This window comes from Rhinolophus ferrumequinum, chromosome 17, assembly GCF_004115265.2.
Source record: "Rhinolophus ferrumequinum isolate MPI-CBG mRhiFer1 chromosome 17, mRhiFer1_v1.p, whole genome shotgun sequence".
Taxonomy (NCBI): Eukaryota; Metazoa; Chordata; class Mammalia; order Chiroptera; family Rhinolophidae; genus Rhinolophus; species Rhinolophus ferrumequinum.
In genome coordinates, this window is record NC_046300.1 from 6604664 (window position 1) to 6632079 (window position 27416).

Below are 27416 nucleotides of genomic sequence, written 5' to 3' on the forward strand. Positions count from 1 at the left end.
AGGGTTCCAGCCTGTTCCACAGGAAAGAAGGGTCTCTCAGAATGACGTGACTCTGCCCACCTCCTGAAGTCTGACATCTCCACAGGGGTTGGGACCTTCCCCCCAAGCCCACCAGGAGGGGACGAGGTGAAGTATGAGAGGATACTGGGATCTGTCCTCACAGAGGAGACTCTGTCTGACCTTGCCTACAGACTGAGCTCCTTCCAGTTCCTTCTTGGCCCCTCCATCCCAGATAGCCCTCAGCCTGGGGAATGGGCTCAGCCTGGGGGAGGGGCTCTCCAGGTTGCCATGGCAACATGTTGGCCCTCCTTACTTTCTAGAATCAGAAATAGAATTGGATGCCCTTCTTCCTGGTGAGAGACTATTTAAAAACGTGGGGAGGCAGGGGGTACAGGGGTAATGTCCCTACCTGATCCTGGGGGCTGGGCAGAAGGGTCCTAGCCTGGGAACCCCTCTAGTTGCCCTAATGCCTCTCCCCTCAGATGGATAAAATGGAGTGGGTTTTAGCCAGCCAAGAATTCTGAGTACAAAAGGAATCAGCCTGGTCCCTCAGGGTGTGTAGCTGGTCCCTACTCAGCGCCACCAGGTTCCTGGGAGGGCACTGGCTTAATGGTGCCAATAGGAAAAATACCCCCTCCCAGGCGTGGGTCACCTGCTAAGCTATCCAGAGGGAGAACAGTTCTATGGGGGACACAGCTTAGGTGGGGCTGCAGTATTCAGAAGGGAGGCATATTGGCTTCCCTCCAGCAGGATCCATGCCCACATGGCCCCGGGCACATCACCCAGTGGTGGCACACCATAGGTTCCTGAAGTGTGGGTCCTGAGCCTAGTGGCCTGGCTTCAGATTCTGGCTCTCCTACTCACTAGCTAAGACCTCTGTGAATTCTGTCTTCTCTGTGCCTTGATTTCCTCATTTGTAAACCAAGGATGAGAGTGCCTGGCTCACTGAATTGCTATGAGGCTGGATTCCATGTGCTCAGCACTGCCTGGCACCGAGGAAGACACCCAATCGGTAACAGGCATTGTTCTTGCTATAAGGGGTGTTTGCTTCCCAGGTGGGAAGCGCCTTGTCCTCTCTCCAGACTGCGTTCTCTGGCCTTCCTTTGTAGGCCACTGCTTTCAGCAGACTCTGCTCCCTCCCGTAGAACACCTCAGGTCAGTTGTTCACAAAGACCCAGCCCCGAAAGGAAGATTGTCTCCACTTCTGTAGGAGATGGGGATGGCTCAGTGGTTGGACAGTCAGGAAGCTCCCAGGGCCTCCCTTCGTGTCTCCCCAGCCCACCCAGGTGCAGCCTAACTCAAGGGCTACACAGGTGGTAGAGGCTGCTACTAGCACCTCTACTGTGGGAAAAAACAACCCCCCAAAAACCAGTTTTCTTGGAGGCAGAGATTAATTAAATTCATAGTGTGCAGCAAGTATGTGTGTGTACGCATGCACACCCGTACAGGCCGCAGACACTGGGACTCTGCCACTTTCCTAGGCCATAGTGTGTGCTGAGCAGCAGTGGCCAGAGAAATCGGTTCCCATTCTTAACTGGGGGAGGGGAGGGGTGGGGGGCCCAGGGGTCCTGAGACCTGGCTGAGTTGGCTCTGCTCAGTGCTGAGTCAGGAAGGTACAGACACAGCACAACGCTAGCCTTGGGCCCTGGTCACATCGCTTCACACCCCATGGCCACTGTAAACACTATTTTTAACCTCTGTGAAAACACATGGCTTCAGAGGATAAGCCCATAGTTGCATTCTCCACAAACCTGTTTCCTGGGCAGAAAGACTGAGACCTGAAAGGACACAGTCCTGGAGGACAGAGGGAGGAGGCTCTGAGCTCATAGCTGTGGGGGTGGGGGGAGGGCCTGATCCACCTCTGGTCAGAACCTCCAGGCCTAGGCCTTTGGCAGTGGGTAGTTCCCCCAAAGGCTGCCTAGGGCTGACCTCTGTGGTTGCAGGCACTTCTGGGGCGGGGCTGGTAGTCTAGGCAGGTCCCACTCCTCTTTGCCCCTCTGCCCATCTGAGAAATGAAGGGTAGAACTGTCCACCTGGTCTAATGGCTTATTTCCTAGGTGCCCACCCTATGTCCTGTCCCTTGTCTGACTTGTCCTTACTGTATGCGCAGCTGTGCCCGCTCTGTGTCTAGTTCTGTGCCTACCATAACCCCACTGTGTACTAGTCCTGTGCCCACTGTGTAGACAACCCTGTAACTGTCCCCACTGTGCCCCATCTTGTAATTGCCACTTGGCTGGCCCTGTGTTCACTGTAGCCTAATCCTATGCTCAGTACTCCGCCCGCATTCTGGCCAAGGTGAACTTGACACAATGTGACAAGAGCTAGAACATTCTGACTTGAGAATTCTGAGCCGAGGCCCCACCCCCACCCCTGCAGTTGCTATCCCTACCTCCGTGGGATACTGGTCTTAGGTTTCAAGGACATGTGGCTCTAGGAAGGGGGCTCTGTGAGGCACAGGCAGAGAAGAGCCATCTGGAGCAGGAAGATTGCCAAGGAGCTGCTGTCCCTAGAGTGAGAGACAAGGAACATGGGGGAGGGGAGTGTGGGCCTGAGCCTGAGCCCCGCACCCTTTTCTGTCTCCCGGGTCCCCAAAGGGCCTCATGTCAAATGCTTGGAACTGCATCCCTGGGTCAGGGCTGAGTCTCAAGTTGCCAAATGGGAAATGAGGAGAAAGAGCCAAGTCTGGCATCTAAGGTAGACTGGGCACCCAGGGGCTTCCTCAATGTCTCCCTTGCCTACCTTTCTCCCTGGGCCTTACACTGCCCCCTGCTTCTAGGGCACTGCCCTCACTCTAGGCTGGCCTGGGCAGAGTGGTCACCTGGCTGGTAAGAGGAGAGCAGGCCGGCCTAGAATTGGCAGGCTTTACCAGGCTCCCTGGGCCTTTCTGTCTCCCAAGGTTCCCTGGGCAGGCCCCCATTTCTCAGGGGGGTGGGGCCCCTGGTTTCCTACTCTGTCACCACCCCCAGGCCACCAGCAGCTGTGATGTGTGGGGTTGCCATGGCAGCGAAGTGGGGGAAGGGCACCCAGGGCATGGAACGGGACTATGGAAGTAACCAAGAAGGTGGGGGCCCTGATCCATCAGACCCCCAGGGCCACCCCTCAGCCAGAAGCCAGAAACTGGGGGGTGGCCTCAGCGGGTCCCAGGGACCATGGATAAACTCAGAGTCTGGATACTTCAGGCAGGGGTTGTCATTATCTAGCAAGGCCATCACTGATGGGGCCTGTGGCCCAGCCTCCCAGGCCCGCAGCCCTGAGTCCATTCACCAGCCATTCCAGGACGCTGCGGAGGTTAGCTCCCAGTGTGGCTATGAGCTGGCCTCCCAGGATGCCCTGAGACTCGCCTCCACTAGCCTGATTCCAAGCCCCATCGTGGGAGCCCAAGTGCATCTTGTCATGGAGAATGGGACCATGGCCTTACCCTTGTGCACGAGCAATGACAGCACCAGTGATGTGGCCCAGCATGGACTCTGCTGCTCCCAATTTCAGATTCAGGTTGCGAGGGAGGACAAGACTCCAGCAAAAGTCCTGGTAGGCTGGGGCAAGGGCCCCTGCAGCCCCGACCAGATAGTCCCCTTGGGTATTATGAAGAGCCGGTGGCTACCCTGTTGCCTTTCAGTGGAGGATCGCTCAGCGGCAGCCCAAGATCAGGGCCAGGGCAAGTGCCTATGTTCAGCTCAGGCTCCTCCAACTCCAACGAAGGCAAAGCCTCCAGCTCTGGATGCAACCCCAATGCCAGCAGCAGTTGAACCTTACAGTTGCAGCCCTGACCACATGACCGACAGCACTGCTATCCCCAAGGGCTTGTCCCAAAACAACCTGCTCAGGAAGCGTGGCAACCAACGGGCAATCCCCTCGGAGTCTTCCAAAGTGGTCACATCCTGCCAAGACAAAGTGAATTTCTGTTCTCAGGAGAAACCTCCCACCCCACCACCCACTCCACAAGAGTCCCCAGACTATGCCCAGGAGCTCGAGGTTTCCAGAAGGCAGGTGTTACCCAAGCAGCCCGAGAACCCAGCAGAGAAGTCCCTGGTCTATACCTGTAGGCCAGGCAGCCCCACACCAGTCTCAAGAACCCCAGGCACTCCCAAGTCCGCGAGGAATAGCCAGGACATCTACAGGTCTCAGCCAGACCAGCAGACCCTGAATGTTGGTAACAACTCCTGCTCTAGTGTGCCACTCTCTGCCTACCAAGTAACTGGCCACAAGCAGTCTCCAGTCCCGTCTCCCAGGGAAGCCATGCAGATCCCCTCCTCCAGTGCCCCTACTTGCCAGCTCCAGGACTCTGTGGAAGACCATGTGCTAGTGTTTGATATGGCCACAGGCAACACCACGCTGGGGCTGCTGTGCCATGACCCCATGGGCTCACGGGCAGTGCTGGTGGGCTTCATGCCCAGCCACCCATCCATCTATGCTTCTGAAAATATGCTGTCCACCCGGCCATTGGCTATGCCCATCCTCTCCCCTGATAACGCTCGCTCCAGCTTCTGGCCAACCTTGCCCATGCTGGCCAGCCCTGTGCCCTCCAGCCTCTCATCTGGCAGCTATCGAGAGGTGGCCCTGGTGCCCAAGGAGGCCAGGCTTAACCTGGAGTCCCGGGACTCCCCTAGTACTGAGACACCCGTCAGGGTGGGGATGCTCCCTGGGCCTGTTCCATTGGGGATGCCACTCCAATTTGATGAGAAGATACTGAGCCATGTCCATGATCCTGGCTCGTCCAAATCTGATGCTGACAACAATGAATCTGGTCACACCATCTGGATGCTGGATGCCTCTGGGATGCAGGACACTCCGATGATCCAGGCCAAGAAACTGCAGTGGGTGAACTCAGAGCAGACTCCAGAGCCTGCTCCTTCAACCAAACCCCAGGAGATGCCCAGATCCCTGCTCCAGGAGGATACAGCCAGCCACAACCAGAAAGAGGTCATTACTGCTCATCCTGAAAATACTTGGGCTGAAGCGACTGGGCAGGCCCTCCTTGGTGTTTGGCCCCCACAAGCTGAGTGGCATCCCCTCACTGGACAGCCGCCTCCAACCGGTCAGCCTCCCTTTTCTGAGCAGCGCCCTTTCCCCAGGAAAACCCACTTTTCTGGACAGATTCCCCTAGCTGAGCAGCATCCTTCCACCAAGCAGCCCCCCCTTTCTGATCAGCCCCCTCTCACTGGAACACCTCTTGCCAGGCAGCTTTCTCTCACTGGGCAGTCTCCCTTTTTCCAAGAACCCCCCATCTCCAAAGAGCCAATCCTCTCAAGAGACCCCCCTACCACCAGGGAGCCTGGCCAAGCTTCCATCCTGTGCCAGGAAAGTGAGTCCTTGGGTCTGCCCACCCATGTGGGGGTACTTCAGGTGCCCCAGATCCCTGAGAAAATCTGTGTCTATGTGAGCAAAGAAAAGGTGGGTACCAGTGCCGCTCCAAGCTCCAGCACACATTGGCTCTCATCCTGGCAACATGACAGCTCTCACAGGGCCCAGGAGCAGCAGCTCTCCCCAGTTACATTCACCACACCTGGCACTGGCTGCAAGGTCTTGCCCATGGCCATGGTGGGCACTGAGGCGCAGGGTCCCCAGTCTAAGCTGACAGCTGAAGACATTACAGACTCGGCCACGGTCACACACCTTGGCCTGCTTCGCGGGGCCTGCTATGAGCTGGTGTCCACCCTGGATGCTCTGCCGGAACAGTCCCCAGTGCTTCGCCGCCACTCACTGGGCTCCTACCAGGACATGGCAGCCGTGGTAATTGACACAGGCACAGGTTTCACCAAATGTGGACTGGCTGGAGAGGACCATGGCTTCAGTGTGGTGCCCTCATGCATCCAGCTGCTGCAGCAGCCAGTCCAGGGCCAGCCCAGGTATGCGGTGCCTGAGAACCGAGAGGGCTCCTACTCAGTGCTGAATCGAGGCGTGGTCTCTGACTGGGACGCACTGGAGATGCTGTGGCAGCACCTGTTCTACTGCAGGCTAGGCATGCAGCCTGAACAGCTGGCAGTACTTGTGGCCGACTCACCCGTCTCCCCGAGCACCAACCGAGAAAAGGTGGCCGAAATACTCTTTGAGCGTTTCCATGTGCCAGCCATGCAGACAGTGCACCAGGCCCTGCTGGCGCTCTATGCTTATGGGCGAACCACTGGGCTGGTGCTGGGCAGTGGCTATGGCACCTCCTATGTGGCACCCATCCTCAGTGGGGATCTGGCCCCACGTGACATCTACCGGCTGGATGTGGCTGGTGCTGACCTCACTGAATACCTGGCTCAGCTACTGCTGGCAGGTGGGCACTCACTGCCCAATGCAGGGCTGGTCAACCAGATTAAAGAGGCCTGCTGCTACGTGGCCATGGATGTGACAGCTGAGATGGCCCGCACCCAGGGTCAGGCCGGGGTGGACTTCGTGCTTCCAGACAAGCAGGTCATCACGCTGGGCTCCGAGTGTTTCTGCTGCCCTGAGGCCCTCTTCCAGCCCAATCTGCTAGGCCTCAACCGGCCAGGCCTCGCACAACTAGCCCTCCTAAGCATCAGCCAGCTGGAGGCCAAGCAGCAGGAGCAGCTGCTGGCCAATGTGGTACTAGACGGTGGCAGCACCCTGGTAAGAGGCTTTCCTGAGCGCCTGAGACAGGAGCTGGGCCCCCGTGCCACTGTGCTGGACTTGCCCCACCGTGTTGCTGCCGCTTGGATTGGAGGCTCCATCATGGCGTCCCAGGACTCCTTCCAGAGCCTGTGGCTCAGCCGCCGTGAGTATGAGGAGGAGGGCCCATGGGCCATCTACAAGTACCATCTGTGAGCACATAAAAGTTCTGGTTCTGCTTATTTTGAGCACTGTGGCATGTTTTAGGCCCAAGGTGGTATGGAAGGGGCAGGAGTCCTGGCCCAGGGTCAGGGATGGCGGCCTTGGCACTCCTAAGGCACACCCTGCCTCTGCACACTGGAACTCCATGGGTCCTGGCAGCCTTCTCTAGAGAGCCCCAGAGCCCCTTGGCATTGGCTTTGGTCTCGCCTGACAGGTCTCGCCTGACCTTTACTGAACCCCAAGGGCAAACACAGAGAATGGCTGCTGTGGGTTTTGCCCCGTTGCCCTGGTGACAAGCGCAATTACCCTTGATTGCCAGCTGGTTGCCATGGCAATTTCAAACATAATGTAATAACCCACACAGCCTGGAGTGAGTCATGGGGGGGCAGCCCCCTCCCCTAGCACCAGAGGAAAAGACTACTTGCCCTCCCCCATCTTGGGCCCTCTACAGGGGGGCTGAGACCAGCAACATAGACGACAGCCCCAAAGTTCCAAAGATGGCTGGGGGCCTGGAGCATTTTGTGTACCCGAGGGACAGTCCCTGTCAGAGTCTTGGCTTCTTGGGGTAGCTGGCCTGGTAATGCAGGTACCTCCTAAAGTCTGAACCTTGGCTGGAGCTCTACACTAGGTTGGCAGGGGCTTCTGTCCACCAGTCAGAATACGAGGATATAGGAGTGCTGGCTTTGGTGCCCTGGAGCAGGAAGTTGGGGTAGGGGGCAGATAAGTCCTGGCCCCTGGGGATGGGGTACGACCTGAGCTGGGGGCTGAGGCTCTGGCCTGCTTTGTGTGCTCTATGGATACAGCAGCTCGCGCCTTATCCTGCTTCTCTGACTATCTAGCTCTGGTGGGAGCCAGAATAGTCAACTTTGGGCTCTCCTCCTCTTCAGCCTTCCAACCCAGGCAGCCCCTGCCCATAGTGTGGCCAGGGTACAGGCCTCCTCAGGAGATCCTCATAAAGGATACCGGGCAATGCCAAAGCCAACTGCTCTTGCTCTTACCCCAAACTGCCCCGTGTTAGGGCCTCCCGCTATTCCTCTGGCGGGGGGGTGGCTAGAAGCCACGGCCCCTGACCTTGTCTGGCTCTGAAAGGGGAGGTAGGAATGAAGCTCTGTCGGCCCAGTCCATAGTCTGGAAGAGCACTCAGCTGGTGTTGCTACTTCCTGCCCAGAGAGGGCAGTTGGAGATTGAAGCCAAAACAATGAAGCCCTGCCTTGCCTGTGCTTCTCTGGTTGGAGACTGAGGGACAAGCCATGGCTCAGTCTCAACCCTGGGTTCTTGTCTTTAGGTTACCCTCTCCACAGAGGGCAAAGACCTGGCTACACCTCCCTGCCCTCCCACCCCACTGCCCCCCACCTGAGAGTGAGGGGCTACCCTAGGGGGATGACTAGAAACAACCGATGACATAGGGTCATCACAGCCCCTGCCCGCCCCTGGGCATAGTCCAGCCTCTTCCCATGTCCTGTCCTCACAACCCTGATTCAATCTCCACAATCCCAAGGCCTGTGTTAGGCAGGAAGGGGACCAGTGTCTCCAGGGACCAGTGGCTCCAGAGACTAGCTACAGCGTCCGTGAGCACGTGAGAGCAAGCATGCCTGGGTGCACACAGAATGCAGACACACGTGCCCCTGGGCCCCACTGCACACACTGTGCTAATGCCTTCTCCTTCAGCATAAGAGCGCAAACACACAGACACACTTACACGTGTGCACATATACCCTGCCACGTGCTCTCACCCACAGACACATGGAGTGTGCACAGGACCAAGAAGAGGTGGAGCACTGCCAGCAGGAGGCAGGGCTCCCGCAGCCACCTTTTCCCCTGCCTCTGAGTGCCCTGTTCCAGCCTCTCCTCAGTTCAGCTTCTCCATGCCTGGATATCCATGACCTCAAGGTCATGGAAAGACAGAAAACACGTGTGACATGTGTGGGGTTGGCAAACCATGGCTCGGCTGCACCATCCAACTCAGAGAGCCATTGTTTCAAGGACAGCGGGCAGACAGGAGGCAGGACTGCATGCTAGGCTGTCCCTTCATTCTACAGACAGGGACTGAGCATACTGAGATGAGACACAGTCTCTGCGCTGCAGGTGCCCAGCCTGCCAGGAGATTCCCACCCAGTAGTGGGATTGGTGCCATGACTGAGACCACTCAGAGGTGGCACCAGCCTGGCCTGGGACAGGTGACCCAAAGCCAGGGAAGGAAATGAAGGGCTCCTCAACAATCCCTCTGTAGGAAGATATAGAGGGGCCTTGTTTGAATAGTCATTTGCCAGGCTAGTCCTTCAGCCCCAGCCCCAGCTTCCTCACACGGGCAGTCACTCTGTCAGCAGCACGGGGAGCCACGCAGGGGAGCCGGACTCAGTATGGTACAGGGTTTGGAGATGGCTGCACCCAGGATGGGGTCAGAAGGCTCACTGGAAAGGTTGGGTTGGGTGGATCCCCCAACTCCAGGCACCGAGAAGCCTAAGTCTGGCCTTCAGATAATGGCCTCAGACCTTGTGAGGGGAGCAGGGCAAGCACTGGGTCCACAGAGAAATGGCCAAGGACTTCCTTTAAAGCTTCTGCCTGGTAGTTCTCAGCCTCCTCCAGTCAGTGGCCGGGTATGGTCAGGGGCCAGGTCTCCTGTATCCCCACATCCCAGCCCAGGCCGTTGATGGTGATTCTGCTCATGAAGTGTTTGAGGGTGATATAACTGGGAAGAAAGCAGATTCCACACCATGCCATAGGTGACTTTTATAGCTTGAGAAATTCAGTGCTACATAGAAGGGACAGACTGGGCCAGCCACCCTGGCTGGGACTTGGTAATGGGAAAGATTTTGGCCTTGCGGGAATGGAGGTTGGGGTGGAAAGGAGACTGCCACCATGGTCTGGGCACAACCCACTCCTAGTTACGGGTTGCTACTCTATAGCGCAGCTTGCGCTAGCGACTGTCCACTTGGTTCTTCTAAGCGGGTTCCACCCTTAGGGTCAGGTTTTGGGAGCTGGGCAGTGCGCCGGTCCCCCGGGACACTACCTGCCAAGAGATTTCCTGTGCAGCTTTAGGACTCAGGCTTTCCCCACACTTCCCACTCCCCAGCCCCTACAATGGGCATAGGAAGAAGGCCCCTCCATTAAGCCCTGTGGCGCAGTCAGTCCCAGGGCCTAAGGGAGCCCTTTGAGAGCCTGGCCCGGGCCGGGCAGCCCAATGCTCACCGACTCCGCTGCCACCCCTGGTCCGCCTGCATTCGAGTGGGATTCGGGCCTTAAGCTCGGCCAGGGTCGGGGCGGAGCCGGCTGAGGGAGGCCCCGCCCCCAGCCCGCCCCCGGCCCGGGGTGCAAATCCGGTGCGGGCGAGCGGCGGGAGATGCTGGAGGTTCGCGAGCCCAAGCGGCTGCAGCTGGCGCCGCGTCTGGCCCGCGTGCCCGGAGCTGATTCTGCCCGCTGACCCCGGAGCCCTCGGAGCCCCCACTGAGCCCGCGATCGCTTCTTCCTGTGATCAACCGGCGCTGCAGGTGAGGGCGGGCCGGGCGGGGGAGCGTCCCTGGGACGCACGTTGTGAGGTCTTGGGGGATTAGGTCTCTGGTCGCTTAATGTACAGGGGCCCCGCGAAGGCTTGGGGCCCCTGCGGGGGCAGAGCACACAGGCTGTGCAGATTTGGGGGTCCGCGTGCGGGGTTGGGCTAAAGTTGCCTGTCACCTCTGACAGCTCGGGGGTCCCAGGGGAAGCCTCTGAGACTCAAGTCCAGGCGAATCTCCTCTTCCTTGCTCCCCCCGCCCGCACCTTGTCCACCCCGCCCCCGTCTCGCTGGGCTACTAATTGTGAAAACATTAACCCTCGGACATTCGTGGTGCCCCATGGCGGGGGGCGGAGGGGGGTAGGGGCCGAGGGCTGAGTGGTCCCTCCTGACTCCCAGAGCCGCCTCCAGCCCCTCCCAACTGCTCCCGCCCCCCTCCCTTTCTCAAAGCAGTCACTAATTTCCATGACAACGGAGAGTTCTTTATGGGCGACAACCTGGAGGGGGCTGGGCGGGGCTGCCGGAGTGGGGGAGGGGGCTTCAAGCCCCTGGGGACCAGCAGCGCCCGAGGCAAGATCCAGTTTTCAAGCCTTAACTTGGGGCCCAGCCGGGGTCCAGGACACCGACCTAGCGCTGGATGGTGGGGGTGGGGGACACATATGTCTCTGCTGGGTGGTGCGGGGCTTGGTGCTCACACGTGTGCCTCCCGCATGTGTGTTGCTGTGCCAGCGGGGGCGAGTCAGCAGCACTGGGAAGGGGGTCAGGGTGGCACCGCGGTGGGAAGCAGGGCTGTGGCTGGGGGAGGTGGACAATAAACCAGGGAGTTTCTGCCTTCCCCAACCTGTAATGTCTGGCAGAGACCCTAGGCTCTCCCAGCCCCCCATAGCTCTGCCAAACTGCTTTTGTCTGCACCCCTTAGGAAAGCCTGCTCCACCGGGTTCTCTTCTGGGGAGCAGGGCCCTCTGTCCCTCACCAAAAGCTCAGTCTACAGCAGTCCAGCTCCTGTCCTGCCACCCTCCTCCAAGGCCCAGCCTTTGAACCCCCCAAGGACCACCTGCAGAGACCTGGTGCCCTCCCCTCTCATTTGATTCCTGTCAGCTTTAGCCGGCTGTTGGGCCTCAGTTTCCTCATCTGGGATAATGGTGTCTCCACTTCCCTCAGTGTCAGGCAGAGGTCCCTCTCCTTTCACGGCATTGGGTGTGGACCCCCAGGTGCCATAGGCTACCTTTCCCATATCCACCTCTGGCCCTCCTATCCAGCCCATATCCTGGCCACCACTCACTAGCAGGCAATCAATCAATCCTTGCCCTGGGAGAAGGCCACTGAGTCCGTGATCTCCATCCAGGGAAACTAAGGCAAGGGGAGGTGGGGCTGTGCAGTTGTTTTCCTGTTTCTAGGTTGCTTAGGGTGCTGTTTCTGGCTCTCCTAACAGGATCCACTGTTGGGAGGGGGACAGCAGTGGCAGAGAATTAGGCTGAGCTGCAAGAGGGGCCCTGGGGACCTAAGGCCTAGAGAGGATAGCAGAAGGGGGCTGGGGGTGTGGCTGGGGAGTCCAGGTGTAGCTGGGCCAGCTGAGAGGAGGGCTGTGAAGGGAAGCAGCCAGGTCTCCGAGCTTCATTTCCATCCCCCACGCTGGTGCCTTCCCCACGTGGGACCTGCCTTACCTAAGCTGCTGTGATGACAGGGAGAGGGGCTGAGGAGCTGCTCTGACTTAGGCGACTGCAGTAGCTGGCCTCTTCCTTCGAGCTAAGGGTGCTTCCCACACCAGGTTCCCTGCATGTCTAGGGCGTATAGGAGGGTTCAGTCTCAAAGTCCAGGTACCAGGCAGCAGCTCCTGGCCCAGGTGTTCAGAGCACATGGCCGTGGAGGCCCTAGGGCTCTGTTGGGCACCCACAGGCGCCTTCAGAACCCGATGCCCACCTTCCCCCCCCCCCCACCCTTGTGGCTGCATCCTTTTTACTCTGTCGCCTGTTTGCTTCCCTTCCATCACAGGTTGTGCCTTTGTCTCCCTGTGGCCATGTCTCTCTTTCTCTTTTTATAAGTGTCTCAGTACCTCCACCTCCCCTTTCTTGATAGGGACCAAGGTCACAGAACCCATGGGGAAGGAACCAGGTCAAAGCCTCAGGGAATTCTTCGAGAAGGGGTTTGGCCAACACTTCTCCCTCCCCCTCCTCTTGTTTTAAAACTTCCATCACCATTGTAACCCTTTGCTCTAGAGCCTTCCCCTGCATTTCCCCTCCTCCACCCACAGGGAAGCAGGGACCCCAGGGAGTTTTCCTTTAGGGATTCAAAGGTGCCCAGGAGGGGTCAGCTGGCTCTTGACTCTGCCTGCATATGAGGGTTGAACTTTCTGATGGCAGCACTGGACGGTATACCCACCCCTGAGACTGGAGCCCGCCCCCCACCCCCACCCCCGCCACACACACACACACACACACACACACACACACACACACTCCCTCATTAGATGGCAAAGGGTCAGCAGCAGGAACTATGGACCATGGTTTAGCTAGAGCATGAGGCCCAGCCAAGGCAGCCCCCTGCCCAGTTTTCTGAAGCAGCTGGAGGGTAGGCCAGAAGCTCGGCTCTGCCTCCTGACACCAGACCACGAGAGTGAGGTCTCTATTTCCCCTGGTCCTGCGGGTGAGGCTTCAGCAGTGGGCCGGCAGGGCTTGGGCCTAAGCGTGTCCACTGCAAACCCAGCCCCAGTCCCTGAGAAAGGAAAGCAGGGAATGGGGGGGGGGGTGCCCGCAGGCTGGTGTTCACAGCTGCCACTAAATCGGGAGGTGTTGCCGACAGTTGTTGGGAGGCAGCTGGAGGCCTCCTGGGCCCCTCCTGGCCTCCCCAGATTTGCTGCAAGCTCTGGAGCCCCACGTGGCAGAGGAGCAGGGCAGCAGGAAACTCCTGTTTATGGCTAAGAAAGGTGGGGCCTGAAACAGGCTGACCTTAGTGGAGGAGGGAACATGACTCCTAGGTGGGACCTCTGGGCCTCTGGACTGATCTCTGTCCCATTCAGGCTTCCCGTGGGCCAGACTTGTCTTAGGCTGTAGTAGGGTCCCTAGAGGACCCTTTATTACCAGGGCACCAATGGGCAGGGGCTCCCTCAGGGGTGCCCGAGGCTCATTTGCCTGAGCCCAGTGGTCAGACTGGAGAGTGCTTGGCCCTCAGGCTGACTTAGAACCAGCTGGAGGGCAGTGGCAGTGCCCTGCTCTGTACTTTCCCCAAGTTCCCTTTGGACAGCCCCCTGTGCACCATTTAGTTTCTCAGCAGAGAATGGGAAAAGCCACATCTCTAGGGAATTGGGACTCCTGTGCCCTCCCATGTCCAGTGTGGACCTGAGGCAGAGCCCAGGTCCTCTGTTGCTGGAAGGAGAGCTCTCCACTAATGGGTGTTGAGTCTGGGCTCTCCAGGCCATGGGAATGAGAAATGCAAACCCCTTTCTTCCCGGCCTTCCAGTTCTTGAAGCTGTCCCTTGGCTGCTTCTCCCAGCTTCCAGACCAGGGCCCCACCCTGTCGCAGGCAGGTGCTAGGGCCTTGGTGCACATACCGCAGCCTCCCAGGCAGCAGGGTGGGTGACAGATGGTACAATGGAGGGGGCCGGAGGGGACCAAGGCGGGGACCAAGGCACTAATCTGCAAGGCCCCCCTGTCTTCTCACTTTGCCCTGGGGCCAGATTAGGGGTGGAAGCAAGTGAGCGCAGTGAGACTGGTGAGAAGAAGCGACCGGCTGGGATCAGGGCAGCCTTGGTAGGGGGGAGGCAGATCCCTCCCAGCCCTGGCCATGAGGCTGTAAGACATGGCTTCAGGCTGATGTGACTGAGCCGAGGCCCCGATTTCGGTGATGGAGACAGACCTCAAGAGCAGCCCTGGTCCCTATGGGCACAAATACATGTTCATGGCCAAAAGCTGGGCCAAGATCAGGGACAGGCGTATAGAGAACCTCCCACGCCATGCGTCAGAGCAGGGAGCTAGTGGGGTGGGGTGGGGGGAGGTGGAGGTTGTGGAAGGGATTTCAGAGAAGGGCCATTTTGAGTCTGGAGCATCAGGATTGATTTAGATAATCTGTTGCACAAGCAACCTTATAATGTCAGAAATCAGAGATTGGTATAATGTCAGAAAGAAGAGATTGAGCCCTGTTGCCGGCACCTGGCTCAGGTGGAGGCTGTTCCACAGGGAGGCCAAGAGGGGCAGTGCCCACACGTCCTGCCGTGGAGTGGACATTGTTGAGCTGGCAAGTCACTTGTTGTTGGATGTTTAGGTAGTTGCTGATTTTTTTCATGTTATAAATAACTCTGCTGTGACAAATAGGGTACTGATGGGAGGCTTTGGGGGAAGGGCACTCCTGCCAGAGGGAATGGTGTAAGCAAAGCCACAGAGCTGGGACACGGGTCCTCCCAGCCCTCCTGGGGGACCTGCAGGCTGAGGTACCACCCACCTGCCCAGTACGCAGCCTTGGATTCCAGCCTGGGAAGGGAATAGCTGCACATAAGGGAGGACTGATGTAGCCCCCCACCCCCCTCCCCCCTCCGATTGTTAGGGCATAAAGATGGGTGGCCGGCAGTGGTGGGTGGCTGTGCTTCTGCTGTCAGCTGTGAGAGTGGGATTCCAGCCACATGCTCCTCCCCAGCAGACACAGGAGCATGTTGTGACCATGGTGGCAAAGACACGCAGTCGGGGACGATCTTCAAAGCTCTCTTGTTCGCCTCTGCAGTGTCTCACAAGATGGCTTGAGCCCTGGCTGGAATCACGCTGATGAAATGCATTAGTGTTCCCTGAGCCCAAACAACCCAGATGAGGGAATGGTGGAATCTGTTCCCTGATGCTGAGGGCAAATTTAAGAGAGAACTTTCAGGACTGTGACCCCTGGGAAGTGGATGGCCTCTGCCTGGGAGGAAGCAAGCAGCAGCCAGGGCTGGCCATGGGGCTTGTGTGGGTCCTGGCCTTTGATGCCGGCTAGCAGAGTCCCCCCGACCCAAGCTCCTTCCTCTGGTGGTGGCTTCCTCCCTTCTCCACTACCGAGTGGCTATGAGTGACTCCAGGTAGGGGAGCATCTGGTATTCAAGGCCCTGTGAGCAGCAAGTGCTAATCGGTGTGGAGGGACAATATGCACAGTCAGCAGAGACAGAGCAGTTTGAATGCAGCCTCGGTGCAGAGCTTTCTGTAGCCCCAGTGTCACACAGACCAGGCATTATGGTAGTAGCCTGGGTCAAGTCTGCGAAGGTCCCGACACCGTCCCAACTCCCCTCCAGAAGTTTACCTCTGAGTAAAGACTATGAGTCCCTTTTCTTTGGGTGCTGGAGCCGGTCCACTCAGCACCACAGGTGAGGATTGGGCTGGCAGGGTTGCGGTACCATGCCCCAGGTGCCAGAGTACCTGGAACCCACTGTAGTCAACTGTGGTCACTCTTGTGCCTGGGACACACACCCCTGGCCAGAGGCCTCTGCCCTGGACCTGAACTGCCCAGGTATCCTGTGGGCCCTGGCAGTGAGGCTCTAGGCAGCCTTGTCTCGCTTTTCTGGACCCTCAGCCCTACAAGCTTCCCGGCAAATCCTTCCTCTCTAAGGCCCGGCCCTGATGCTGCTTCTTCCTCAAAGCCTGTCCTCGCTTCTCTACTCGGATGGGGGCTCTCCCTCTGAGGGATCCCCCAAGTACTGTGCCTGAATGCAGTATTTATTACCGTGTTTTACTGAAAATAAGACCTAGCCAGACCATCAGCTCTAATGCGTCTTTTGCAGCAAAAATTAATATAAGACCTGGTCTTATTTTACTATAAGACTGGGTCTATAATATAATATAATATAATATAATATAATATAATATAATATAATACCAAGTCTTATATTAATTTTGCTCCAAAAGACGCATTAAAGCTGATCGTCCGGCTAGGTCTTATTTTTGGGGAAACACGGTACATGCATAAAAGTAATTAATCATAGTAAAAATCCTAACAGAAAGTTAGCAAACAAAAGATATAAATCTGCCTCTCTGACACCCAATTCTTTGCCCCAAAGAGAACTCTTACTTTCTTAGTTGTCCTTCCAGAACAGGATTTGAGTGTACAGCAGTGTATAAACTTTAAAACATTTACCAAATAGCAGCTCCCTTTACGCACCTCCTTGCTCCTTGCTTTTTCACTTACCAGTGTATCTTGGAGACTGTTCACAGCATATTTCAATCTACTCTTTTTTTTAATAGCCACCAAGTATTTATTCTTCAGTATGGCTGGCCATCATTTTTATTAACGTTTTTTATTGTGAAATTAACAAATATCTAGGAATGTGCTAAAACTTGTATGTATGTTTTTACAAATTATAATGAAGCCATGAAACTGCCACTCGGGTTCAGAAATTGGCCCAACAGAAATCCCCCAGTTGTCCTGACTCCTCATAACCCCTTTCTTTCTCTTAGAAGGACTCATGGTGTTTATTTCCTAGCTTTTCTTTATAGTTTTACCAGTATGTTTATATCCTTAAACAGCATGGGTTAGTTCTGCCTGTTTTGAACTCCGTATCGATTCCACATAACCACACTATATACATTCATTTATATCTTTATCACTCAACACTGTGAGATTCACCTTGTGGTTGGGTGTAGCTGTAGCTACTGCCTTTCCATTGTTGTGTGATATTCCATTGTGTGACTATACCATAATACATACACAATATCACAATGTTGATCAAGATGTTAGTAATTACGAATATGGCGAGTGTGAGCATTCTTGTAGGAGCCTCCTGCTGCACAAACGTGTGCATATCTATAGGGCATGTGTTTAGCAGTGTGATTGCTGCTTCGCAGGATGTGTTCAACTTCCGAAGTTTCAGCAACCTGTTTTCCAAAGGGGAGACTTCTCCTCCACTAGCATTGCTCATGTTCTCCGCATGTTTGCCAACACTCGGTACCTTCTGACTTTCAGAGATGATTACTGACGGGTGGGTAGTTAGAGCCCCCTTCATCTGTGAAATGGCTGAAATGTAAAGAAATCATTTGATCAATCTTCTTTTCAATGTATATGATGTAAAGTGATTCCCTGATATGTCAGTTTAATACATTTTTCATAAGTGGGGCGCCTGTAGTTCAGACAGCCAAGCTGAGTAGCTGGAGGTGTGGCCACAAAAGCAGGGGTAGGATCTGAGCCTGCCCCCCCTCTGGCCCTTCCTGCCCCAGACTCTGCCCCTGGCTTGGCCTGAGCCAGGCTGGTGTCCCCCAGAGGCAACCTCTATGTTGTGGGGAGAAGTGGGGAGCAGTAGAGCTGAGCCAGATCCCATCCTGCCTGCAGCTCAGAGCCTGGCAATGCCGTTTGGGTGTGTGACTCTGGGCGACAAGAAGAACTATAACCAGCCGTCGGAGGTGACTGACAGATATGATTTGGGACAGGTCATCAAGACGTGAGTGCTGGTCTGCTGGGGCAAGGGTGGGTGGGCAAAGGCTGGGGAAAGGGGAGTGGAGTGCAGCCCACGCTGAGTCCGGAGCTGAGTGGGTGCCTGCCGGCTGCAGTGAGGAGTTCTGTGAGATCTTCCGGGCCAAAGATAAGACGACGGGCAAGCTGCACACCTGCAAGAAGTTCCAGAAGCGGGACGGCCGCAAGGTGCGGAAGGCGGCTAAGAACGAGATAGGCATCCTCAAGATGTAAGTATGGGGCCTGGGGGGTGGGGGGGCGTAGGAGGTAGCAGGGCCAGGCTTTGAGGTCAGGGGACTCACGCAGTTCCAGTCTCTGGCCAGTTAGTCTGCTGTGGCAACCGGAGCCTCTCAGGGGTTCACCCAGCCCTAGCTGTTGGCTCTTCTCTCTGCTGCCAGGGTAAAACATCCCAACATCTTGCAACTGGTGGACGTGTTTGTGACCCGCAAGGAGTACTTCATCTTCCTGGAGCTGTGAGTGTGGGCCTGGGGTCCCAGGATTCCTCTGTCTTCTGAAGCCAGGGAAAGCCCCCTTTCTGGACCCTTGGGGTCCCAGGTCCCTGCGCCTTGCCCAGCCAGCTACCTGGTGTGGGCAATCTGCCCAAGTGTTCCTGCCCTGCCCCCGATCCTGCCCACGCCGGGCTCAGGGGCTGGTGTCCCTCAGGGCCACGGGGAGGGAGGTGTTTGACTGGATCCTGGACCAGGGCTACTACTCGGAACGAGACACGAGCAATGTGGTGCGGCAGGTCCTGGAGGCCGTGGCCTACCTGCACTCACTCAAGATTGTGCACAGGAACCTCAAGGTGAGGCCAGAGCGTCAGTTGGCAGCCGGTCTGGTACTGGGGTGGGCAGCACTTTGAGGCCCTCCCCTCATGGAGTCTTTCTCTGCCCACTCACATGCCATTCCTGGCTGGAGCAGCTGGAGAACCTGGTTTATTACAACCGGCTGAAGAACTCAAAGATTGTCATCAGCGACTTCCACCTGGCTAAGCTAGAGAATGGCCTCATCAAGGAGCCCTGTGGGACCCCCGAGTACCTTGGCAAGCAGGGGTGGGGGGGCAGGAGCAGGGTGGGAGACAGCCTTCAAAGAATGGCTCTGGGTAGGGGGGAAGTGGGTGTGAATGGTGCCAAGCCTGGCCAGGCCTGATATTGACCAGCCAGTTGGTACTATGTTTGCAGCCCCGGAGGTTGTAGGCCGGCAGCGGTACGGACGCCCTGTAGACTGCTGGGCCATTGGAGTTATCATGTACATCCTGTGAGTGGATTGGCGAGTGACGAGGCTTGCAGCCAGGTGGGGCATACCCCAGGTGGGGTCTGTGTCCATGGCCTTCCTGGATGATCTTGCCCTCTGGCCCCCATGCAGGCTTTCAGGGAACCCACCTTTCTATGAGGAGGTAGAGGAAGATGACTACGAAAACCATGACAAGAATCTCTTCCGCAAGATCCTGGCGGGCGACTATGAGTTTGACTCTCCATACTGGGATGACATTTCACAGGCGGGTGAGGAGGTGCCCAGCATGTGGGTAGAGTGAAGGATTGGTGTGGGGGACCTGTTCTCAGCTTCCTCTGCTGGACTCTGCTCCTACCCCCCAGCCCATCCATCACCTCTAGACAGTGAGATGGGGTGCCATGCCTAGCCTCTTCCTGGCTTTGTCCCCAGCCAAAGACCTGGTCACAAGGCTGATGGAGGTGGAGCAAGACCAGCGTATCACTGCGGAAGAGGCCATCTCCCATGAGTGGTGAGCAGGGCTTGGGGAGGATGGGAGGAGAGGTTAGGGTTCCCTTGGCCTCCATTCTCCTCACACCTAGCAGCCCCCACCCTGAGGCCTTGGGTGGGGGTTGGGAGGCAGCCAGAGCTCAGGCCAGCCCAGAGGGGTCTGCTTGATAATCCCTGGATCTTACAAGGAAAGGGCTGCACAGTTTCTCCGTGAAGGCCCATACCCCTTCAGATCCAGACACATTTGCACCCTTTCCAGGATTTCTGGCAATGCTGCTTCTGATAAGAACATCAAGGATGGTGTCTGTGCCCAAATTGAAAAGAACTTTGCCAGGGCTAAATGGAAGGTAAGGCTTGGATGGCTCTTTCCCTGGACTGATCTCAAGTCTGCCTTCTGGCATCCACAGTTTCTTGCCTGCATCACACACCGGCTTTTCTCCACCCACTGTATGGCTTAAGCTACTATCTTAAGTAGGTGTCCTGAAGCAGCTGGGTGCTTAGCCCTGGGGAGATCAGAGGAAGCCAGAGGCAGCATCGGACGGTCTGGGTTTGGCTTTTGCCGAGGTATAGATCTAGCCTCTGTAAGCCTCACTCTGGGCCTTTCTCACTATCTTCCTTTCAGAAAGCTGTCCGAGTGACCACCCTTATGAAACGGCTTCGGGCACCAGAGCAGTCCAGTACAGCTGCAGCCCAGTCTGCCCCAGCCACAGACACTGCCACTCCTGGGGCTGCGGGTGGGGCCACAGCTGCAAGTGGAGCTGCCCCAGCCCTTGGGGGCAGTGCCACCTCAGCCACAACAGGTGATGCTGCTCTTGCTGCAAAGAGCGATAATGTAGTCCCCGCAGACCGTAGTGCAACCCCAGCCACAGATGGCAGTACCACCCCAGCCACCGACGGGAGTGTCACCCCAGCCACCGACGGGAGTATGACCCCAGCCACCGACGGGAGTGTCACCCCAGCCACTGACAGGAGTGCTACTCCAGCCACTGATGGGAGAGCCACGCCAGCCACGGAAGAGAGCACTGTGCCCACCACCCAAAGCAGTGCCACACCAGCCACCAAGGCAGCTGCCACCCCTGAGCCGGCTGTGGCCCAGCCGGACAGCATAGCCCCAGGGGGCACAACAGGCCAGGCTCCACTCTCTAGTAAAGGGGAAGAGGCTGCTGGCTCTGCCCAGGAGTCTCGGAGGGAAGAGACCAGCTGAGTGGGCAGGCTGGTGGGGGGGACGGGGACGGGCAGGAGGGTGGGAGAGTGGATGAGGGGCTTTTCACTGTACATAGAGTCACTGGCATGATGCCCTCCTCCCCACCCCCACCCCTACCTCCCAGTGTGGGGCATGTCCGGGAGCCACAGGAGAACAGTCTCCTCTCCTGTGTGTATGTGTGTGAGTGGTGGGCAGGCCAGAGAGGCAGGACCGGCCCCAGCCCCTGCATGGATTCCTCGTGGCTTTTCTGTCTTTTGCTAGCTTCACCAGTTTTTGTTCCTTGTGGGATGCTGCTCTAGGGATACTCAGGAGGTCCCTGTTCCCCTTCCCCTTCCCTTTTTGCCTCACAATTCCCCCAGGCAGGCCCTGTAGGTCCCATCCTCTCCCAGGCCCTACACTTGGGTGGCCTTGCCCTGAGAGCTGGTCCTCCAGCGAGGCCCTGTCAGCGGTCTTAGGCTCCTATACATGAAGGTATGTGCCTGTGGTGTGTGGACTGTTCTGGAAGTAGACACAGGCTGGTATAGAGAATGCAAAAATCTAGGGCAATATGCTTTCAGACAGACTGGTCGCATGGCTGGGGGGACTGCTTGGTGGATCCGGGGGTCCTCAGAAGTGAAAAAGAATGAGGAGGGTAGAAGCTTCCATCTTTGTCCCTAGGAAGCCCCTCCCAAGACACTTGTGCTATTTCCTGCCCTCCTGGGTCCTGCAGTGGGTTGCCCTGTGCTGAGTCCATGAGCCTATATGGGGAAAGAGGAGCAATTAGCAAAGAGAACTGGGAGGGCAGAGGGCAGCCCAGCACCAGCCTAGCTGGGTCCTTATCCTGGGCCAAACAGGGAGGGCTGATATCCTCTGGCTCTTCCCAGATGGCCCCCCTCAGGATCAGTCCACAGTCCTCTGCATCCCAGGGGGACTGCTGCATGGCAGTATCCCATAGTCTGATTTGGGGGTTTGCCCTTCACAGAGGCAGATTTTCTCTTTCCTGCTTCAATAACAAAACAGGGAGGAGCCCCTTTTATGTCTTTGACCTGCTTCCCCTTCGATTGGGGCTTAGAGAGGCCCAGGTGCCCCTGAGCCATGCTGAGTTGCTTGTGCTGGGATGAGGAAGTAGAATAAGGCTCCCCAGTTTCCTGATGTAGGCTCCTGGCAGGTGCCCTTTGTCAGACCCCACCACATCCTGGGCAGGCAGCCACACTGGTCCCAGCCCTCGCTTGGCACTTTGGTGGCTGTCCTACCCTTCTCCCTGCATGCTGTGGGTCTGCTCTGGTGTATGAAGGTCAGTGGGCTAAATGTGTGCCTGCTGATCCTGGCAAATAAATGTCACCCTGCCAAAGCCTCTGGCCACCCTCTCGCCTTTTCTTCCTCTGTCTTACTGGGGAGGGGCCCCTGGTAGGCAGTGGGGAGGGGAGAGGCTGGGAGCAGGTTCACAGGTAGTGAGTGGCCTGTGCTCAGTGCCATGTGGCTTGGGCTGAGGATGCAGGTCATCCTCATTACAGTGTGTTCCTTGGTGGTGGTGGCAGGGTCCTCTGGACTCTAGAAATCCATGTGGGTTGTGGGTCCTGTCCTGGACTTGTGCCAAGGAATAACCTCTGGGCTGCTGTCCTGGCAAGTCCTATTTAACAAGGAGCCCTGGTCTTAAATTAGGCATAGAACTAGAACCCACCGAAGAGCAGCCACCATAGGGAGAGACCTTGCCTATGACCAAAGTGGGCTTCCCTAGAGTGGGAGTGGGGCGTGGTGGGCATTGCACAAAGGTTCTGTGCTGCCCTTTGTGATGATTCCTCCTGCCTGGGAACAATACCTGTGCTCTCCACACAGGTCCAGAGGATTCACTCTGGGTCTACTTCAGGTGGAACATATCAGATGCTTTATGTTATAGGGCGCTGCATAAGGTTTCTTCTGGGGAGAGGGGTGTAACACTGCTAAAAATAGTTAACTGAAAACTCCTAAGAAGACTTGTTCCAGCTGGCGGGGTCCAGGTAAACTCACCAGGGATGCTGCTCTTTCTCAAGGAAGACCCCAAAGATAATTTCTCTTACGTGGGAGTAAGAGTTTGTTAGTCACTGGCCTATGAAATATCTGGGCCTCCAAAAATTCCAACCCCACTGCAGTGCAGACGCATAACTGATCCTCCTGGGAGCTAAGAGCTAAAGTCAGGGTACTGGTCCTGCCGCCTCCAAACTTAGGGATCGTCAGTCATGCCTTGCTTGGTTGGGTAAAGCCAGGGTGAGCTTTGGGTGTCCTGTGTCCATTTTTCTAGGATCACTCAAGAGCCGAGGGCTGACAGGGTGAGCATATTTTTGGTCTGTGGGAACTGTGGGCTTCCAGCGTAAGGTCCAGCACTGCCCAGGGCTCAGGGGAGCCGCTCTCCATCAGGATCATGGTCTCATTTTCCTACCACCGTGGTCTTGATTCTCTCGAAGTACAAAGAAGGCTGCCCAGAGAGGAGGGGCTGAGGAGCCCTAGCCCGGCGCGCCTCGCACCAGTTCTGGCTTGGGACCGTAACGACCTGTCTTGATCTAGAAGGTGTCCCAGCGGGCGGCGTAACTGCTTCGGGTCCCAATTCAACTCTGCGCTCTTGCGGTACAGTTTGTCTTCCCCGGAGCCAACAGAGCGCTACCGCGGATAGGGTCAGGCCTGCGATCCGCTCCAGGATTCTCTATAACCGCAGGGCCATTAAGCCCCGCCCCTAAGGGCTCGTCCAATCGGACCCAACCTTCAGGCTCTGCCTCCGCGTTTCGTGTAACCACTTCCGGCTCGGTTCCGGAAGTCGCGCAGTGGAGCCAAATTTGAAGCGACCCGAGGCGGTGGGGAGCGGCTACGGTCGGTCGCGGTTTCCTTGGCTACCTGGGTCCCTTGAATCCAGTCAACATGCCTATTCGTGCGCTGTGTACCATCTGCTCCGATTTCTTCGACCACTCGCGCGACGTGGCTGCCATCCACTGCGGCCACACCTTCCACCTGCAGTGGTGAGTGACCGCTGTTTCCGGGCTGGGCGCTCGCCCCTGTACCACTACAGGACTGTGAGGCGTCGGGCCTCTGAATGACCCGTCCCCGGAGCCCAGACGGTGATGAGGACGGCACTAGACAGAGCCCCACGGGAGGTTCTGGACCTGGGCAGAGGGGGTCATGGCAGACTTTCCTGAGGAGGTGACATTTGAATTGAGTCTCGAGGGGGACAGAATTGGTTCAGTGAAAATAGAGGGCTTCATTGATTGGCTTGCAAAGAGATGTGACTTCAAAACTATTCACCGGGGCAGAGGTGAGCTTTCACCAAATGGACGAGCCCTTTTATTTCTCCGAGGTAGAAACCTGGTAGGCCTCTAGCTAGCTACCTGATTTGTTGTGATTTGCATGATAGTTTGGAATGATTCTATTCAGCGTCATCTCTTTGGTCAGACACCCCAGTGTACTCACTGATGCCATCAAACCCAAGTTAACATGGAAAGGAAAGGAGGTGCTCCCCCCGTCCGGCTGACCCTATGGGACTCTTCTATTGAGTACAGCTGGTGAGAAAAGATTCCTGGTAGATAGGCTGATTCAGAGCTCCTTTGCTCCTTTAGTTGTTGGGTGAAATATACAGAACAGAAAATTTACAATTTTATCCATTTTTTTCTTTTCCTTTTTCTTATTATATACTTTCTTATTTTAGTACAAATATATAGCATAAAGTTTAGCATTGTAACCTTTTTTGTGGACTGTTACAAAGTTTGCTTAACAAAGAACTTCAATATGAAAAAGTACACGACCCATTTTAAAATAGACCGTTTGGGATATGTGGAAGCAATTGATTTAAAGGGCACACCCATTGTTTATACTCTTTCCAAGGCTTCTAACTTGATAGTATTTCCTTATTTTGCCACCATTTCAGTATTGCTCTGTTGCCCACTAGTTGCCATTATTTGTCCACATTCATCTATTTGTCCACAAGATTCATAAATGGATCAAATTCTTGCAGTATTCCTTGGACGTGTTTGCCACCGTTTAATTTCAGTGATAAATTTTTGTTAACTTGGGAGGGTGAGCTTTGCGCCTGGTGTTTGTTTGGTGAGCTCAAAGATGCCTTCCATTTTAACCATTTTTAAGTGTACAATTCAGTGAAATTAAATGCATTAATAATGTTGAGTAACCATCACCATTATCTATTTCCAGAACTTTTCCATCATTCCAGACAGAAACACTGTACCCATTAAACAATAGCTCTCCATTCTTCTCTCGCCACAGTCCCTGGAAACCTATTTTATCTTCTTTTTTTTTATATACATTTGTTTTGAGGCTTTTTCCTTAGCTTTTTATTTTATTTATTTATTTATTTATTTATTTATTTATTTATTTATTTATTTATTTTTGGGGGGGAGGGAAGGGGAACAGGACTTTATTGGGGAACAGTGTGTACTTCTAGGACTTTTCCCAACTCAAGTTGTTGTCCTTTCAATCTTAGTTGTGGAAGGCGCAGCTCAGCTTCAGGTCCAGTTGCTGTTGTTAGTTGCAGGGGGTGCAGCCCACCATCCCTTATGGGAGTCGAACCGGCAACCTTGTGGTTGAGAGGACACACTCCAACCAACTGAGCCATCCGGGAGGCAGCTCAGCTCAAGGTGCCGTGTTCAATCTTAGTTGCAGGGGGCGCTGCCCACCATCCCTTGCAAGAGTCGAGGAGTCAAACTGGCAACTCTGGTTGAGAGCCCCCACTCCAACCAACTGAGCCATCAGGGAGCTCAGCGGCAGCTCAGATCAAGGTGCTGTGTTCAATCTTAGTTGCAGGGAGCGGAGCCCACCATCCCTTGCAAGAGTCAAGGAGTTGAACTGGCAACCTTGTGGCTGAGAGCTCCCACTCCAACCAACTGAGCCATCTGGCACTGGCCCACGTGGAAATTGAACCAGCAGCCTTCGGCGTTAGGAACACGGAGCTCCAATCACCTGAGCCACCGGGCCAGCCCCCTATTTTATCTTCTGTCTCCTTGAATTTTCCAATTTTAGGTACCTCATATGAATGGAATCATACAATATTTGTTCTTTTGAACAAATGCTTATTTCACTAAGTACAATGTTTTCAAGTTTCATCCATATGGTAGCATGTATCAGGATTTCATTCCTTTTTATGATTAAATAATATTTAATTGTATGGAAATATCACATTTTGTTTATCCCTTCCTCTTTTAATGGTCCTTGGTTTGTTTCCGTGTTGTGGCTACTATGAGTAATGCTACTATGAATATTGGTGTACAAATATCTGTTTGAGTCCCTGCTTTCATTTCTTTTGGGTTATACCTAGAGGTGGAATTGCTGGCTCATACGGTAATTCTGTTTAACTTTTTTGGAAACTGCCTTACTGTTTTCTACATTGACTGCACCATCTTACATTTCCACCAGCAATGCACAAGTGTTCCAGTTTGTCCACATCCTTGTCAACACTTGTTATTTTCTGTTTTGTTTTTGTTTTTTATAAAAGCCGTCCTAACAGATGTTATTTTTTTTAGGGTGTGTATTTATAGCTATCAGTTTCCCTTTTAACACTGCCTTTGCGGTATTTTATGTTTTGATATGTTGTGTTTTCATTTATCATTCATCTAAAGGTATTTTCTAATTTCTCTTGTGATTTCTTCTTTACCTATTGGTTGTTTAAGAGTGTGTTGTTAACTTCCTCATATCTGTGAATTTTCCATTTTTCTTTTGTTACTGATTTTTAATTCATTTCATTGTGATCAGAAAAGAGAATGTCTCATGCGCACTTGAGAAAAATGTGTACTGTATTATTGGGTGGAGTATATGTCTGTTAGATCTAGTGTTGGTTTATAGTGTTGTTCAAGTCTTCTATTTCCTTATTGATCATCTGTCTGATTGTTTTATCCATTCTTGAAAGTGTGGGGTATTGAGCTTCTGGTCAAGATGGTGGAGTAGGTAACAGCTGTGCTCACCTCCTCCTAGGACACCTTCAAAATTACAACTAAATTATAGAACAACCATAATTGAGAATCACCTAAAGTCTAGCTGAACAGAAGTTCTATAGCTAAGGATATATAGTAGCCACATGGAAACTGGTAGGGGCAGAGATGTGGAATGGGCTGGTCTCATACCTATGTGTGGCAGTTAAAAATTGGGAGGGATATCTTGGCTGTGGAGATCCCCTCAGAGGAGCAAGGGATCCCAGCTCCACACCAGGCTCCCCAGCCCAGGGTTCCAGTGCCAGGGAGAGAAGTCCCCATAACTTCTAACTGTGAAAACCAGTGGAGATTGTGGCTGAATGAGATGGAGGGCAGCTGGAGTTTCAGGCATTCCTCTTAAAGGGCCTGTGCGCAGACTTACTCGCTGCCATACTCACTTACTCTGGGTTCCAGTGCTGGGGCAGTAACTCAAAAGGTGCCAGGGACATATGGAGAAGAACTGAATTGTCTGGCTTCAGAGCGAGGACTGGAGGGGCAGCTTTCTCGCAGATGGAGATGCTGCAAGATGCCATTGTTCCTTTGTTGAGCTTTCCCCCCCACCCAGTTTTCACATGCAGGTGGGCACCATATCTGAGTCTCCATCAGCCTAGCTAACAGCATCCACCTCACCCTGGTGATTCCCTGAAATCCTGTCCCATCCAACTTGCGGGCCTACCCAAGCCACATCCATTGGCTATTCCATACAAACAGCCTGTCTTGCCTCATGCCGCAGACTTTCTTAAAATCTCTTAAAGGTTCTCAAACCCCAAATAAGCAGGATCTGGCCTCGACTTACCTGTACATTTTGCTAAGCAGCCCCAAGCCCAGCAGTAGTGGCAGGTGGCTTCAGTTCACAGCTTAGCCTCTCTCAGGCACCTCCAAGCTCAGCACAAGTGGCAACCATCTGCAGAACACT

At 55.0% G+C, this 27416-nt stretch overlaps 3 protein-coding genes and 1 pseudogene across 3 annotated transcripts in view; 3 read left to right on the forward strand and 1 right to left on the reverse strand.

Annotated features, from left to right (window-relative positions):
* Nucleotides 1-2997: 2997 nt before the first annotated feature.
* On the forward strand, nucleotides 2998-6771 carry LOC117037109 (uncharacterized). Its single transcript, XM_033132835.1, has one exon. The coding sequence runs from the start codon at nucleotides 2998-3000 to the stop codon at nucleotides 6769-6771; it is 3774 nt and encodes a 1257-aa protein (XP_032988726.1).
* Nucleotides 6772-10072: 3301 nt separating this feature from the next.
* CAMKV (CaM kinase like vesicle associated) lies at nucleotides 10073-21915 on the forward strand. Its single transcript, XM_033133252.1, has 11 exons — nucleotides 10073-10265; nucleotides 17543-17651; nucleotides 17761-17892; nucleotides 18061-18135; nucleotides 18326-18464; nucleotides 18581-18701; nucleotides 18841-18916; nucleotides 19025-19161; nucleotides 19322-19400; nucleotides 19638-19725; nucleotides 20001-21915. Exons 2-11 carry the CDS (start codon nucleotides 17557-17559, stop codon nucleotides 20580-20582), a joined length of 1524 nt encoding a protein of 507 aa, XP_032989143.1. The 5' UTR covers nucleotides 10073-10265; nucleotides 17543-17556; the 3' UTR covers nucleotides 20583-21915.
* A 504-nt stretch (nucleotides 21916-22419) lies between these two features.
* TRAIP (TRAF interacting protein) overlaps nucleotides 22420-27416 on the forward strand; it is a 28413-nt gene continuing 23416 nt past the window's right edge. Inside the window, exon 1 of the mRNA XM_033131553.1 lies at nucleotides 22420-23548. Coding sequence (XP_032987444.1) covers nucleotides 23451-23548 — 98 coding nt within the window. The 5' untranslated portion in view covers nucleotides 22420-23450. The remainder of the gene's footprint in view (nucleotides 23549-27416) is intronic.
* Nucleotides 24240-27191, reverse strand: LOC117037059 (small nuclear ribonucleoprotein G-like; annotated as a pseudogene).

What these genes read in the sequence shown, in the direction of transcription:
- CAMKV (XM_033133252.1), top strand. Translation starts at nt 17,557, where the DNA reads ATGCCGTTTGGGTGTGTGACTCTGGGCGACAAGAAGAACTATAACCAG. An exon ending in GGAGTTATCATGTACATCCT is followed by an intron (nt 18,917 to 19,024) that starts GTGAGTGGATTG and finishes GCCCCCATGCAG; the next exon opens with GCTTTCAGGGAACCCACCTT. An exon ending in GGATGACATTTCACAGGCGG is followed by an intron (nt 19,162 to 19,321) that starts GTGAGGAGGTGC and finishes CTTTGTCCCCAG; the next exon opens with CCAAAGACCTGGTCACAAGG.
- LOC117037109 (XM_033132835.1), top strand. Translation starts at nt 2,998, where the DNA reads ATGGCAGCGAAGTGGGGGAAGGGCACCCAGGGCATGGAACGGGACTAT.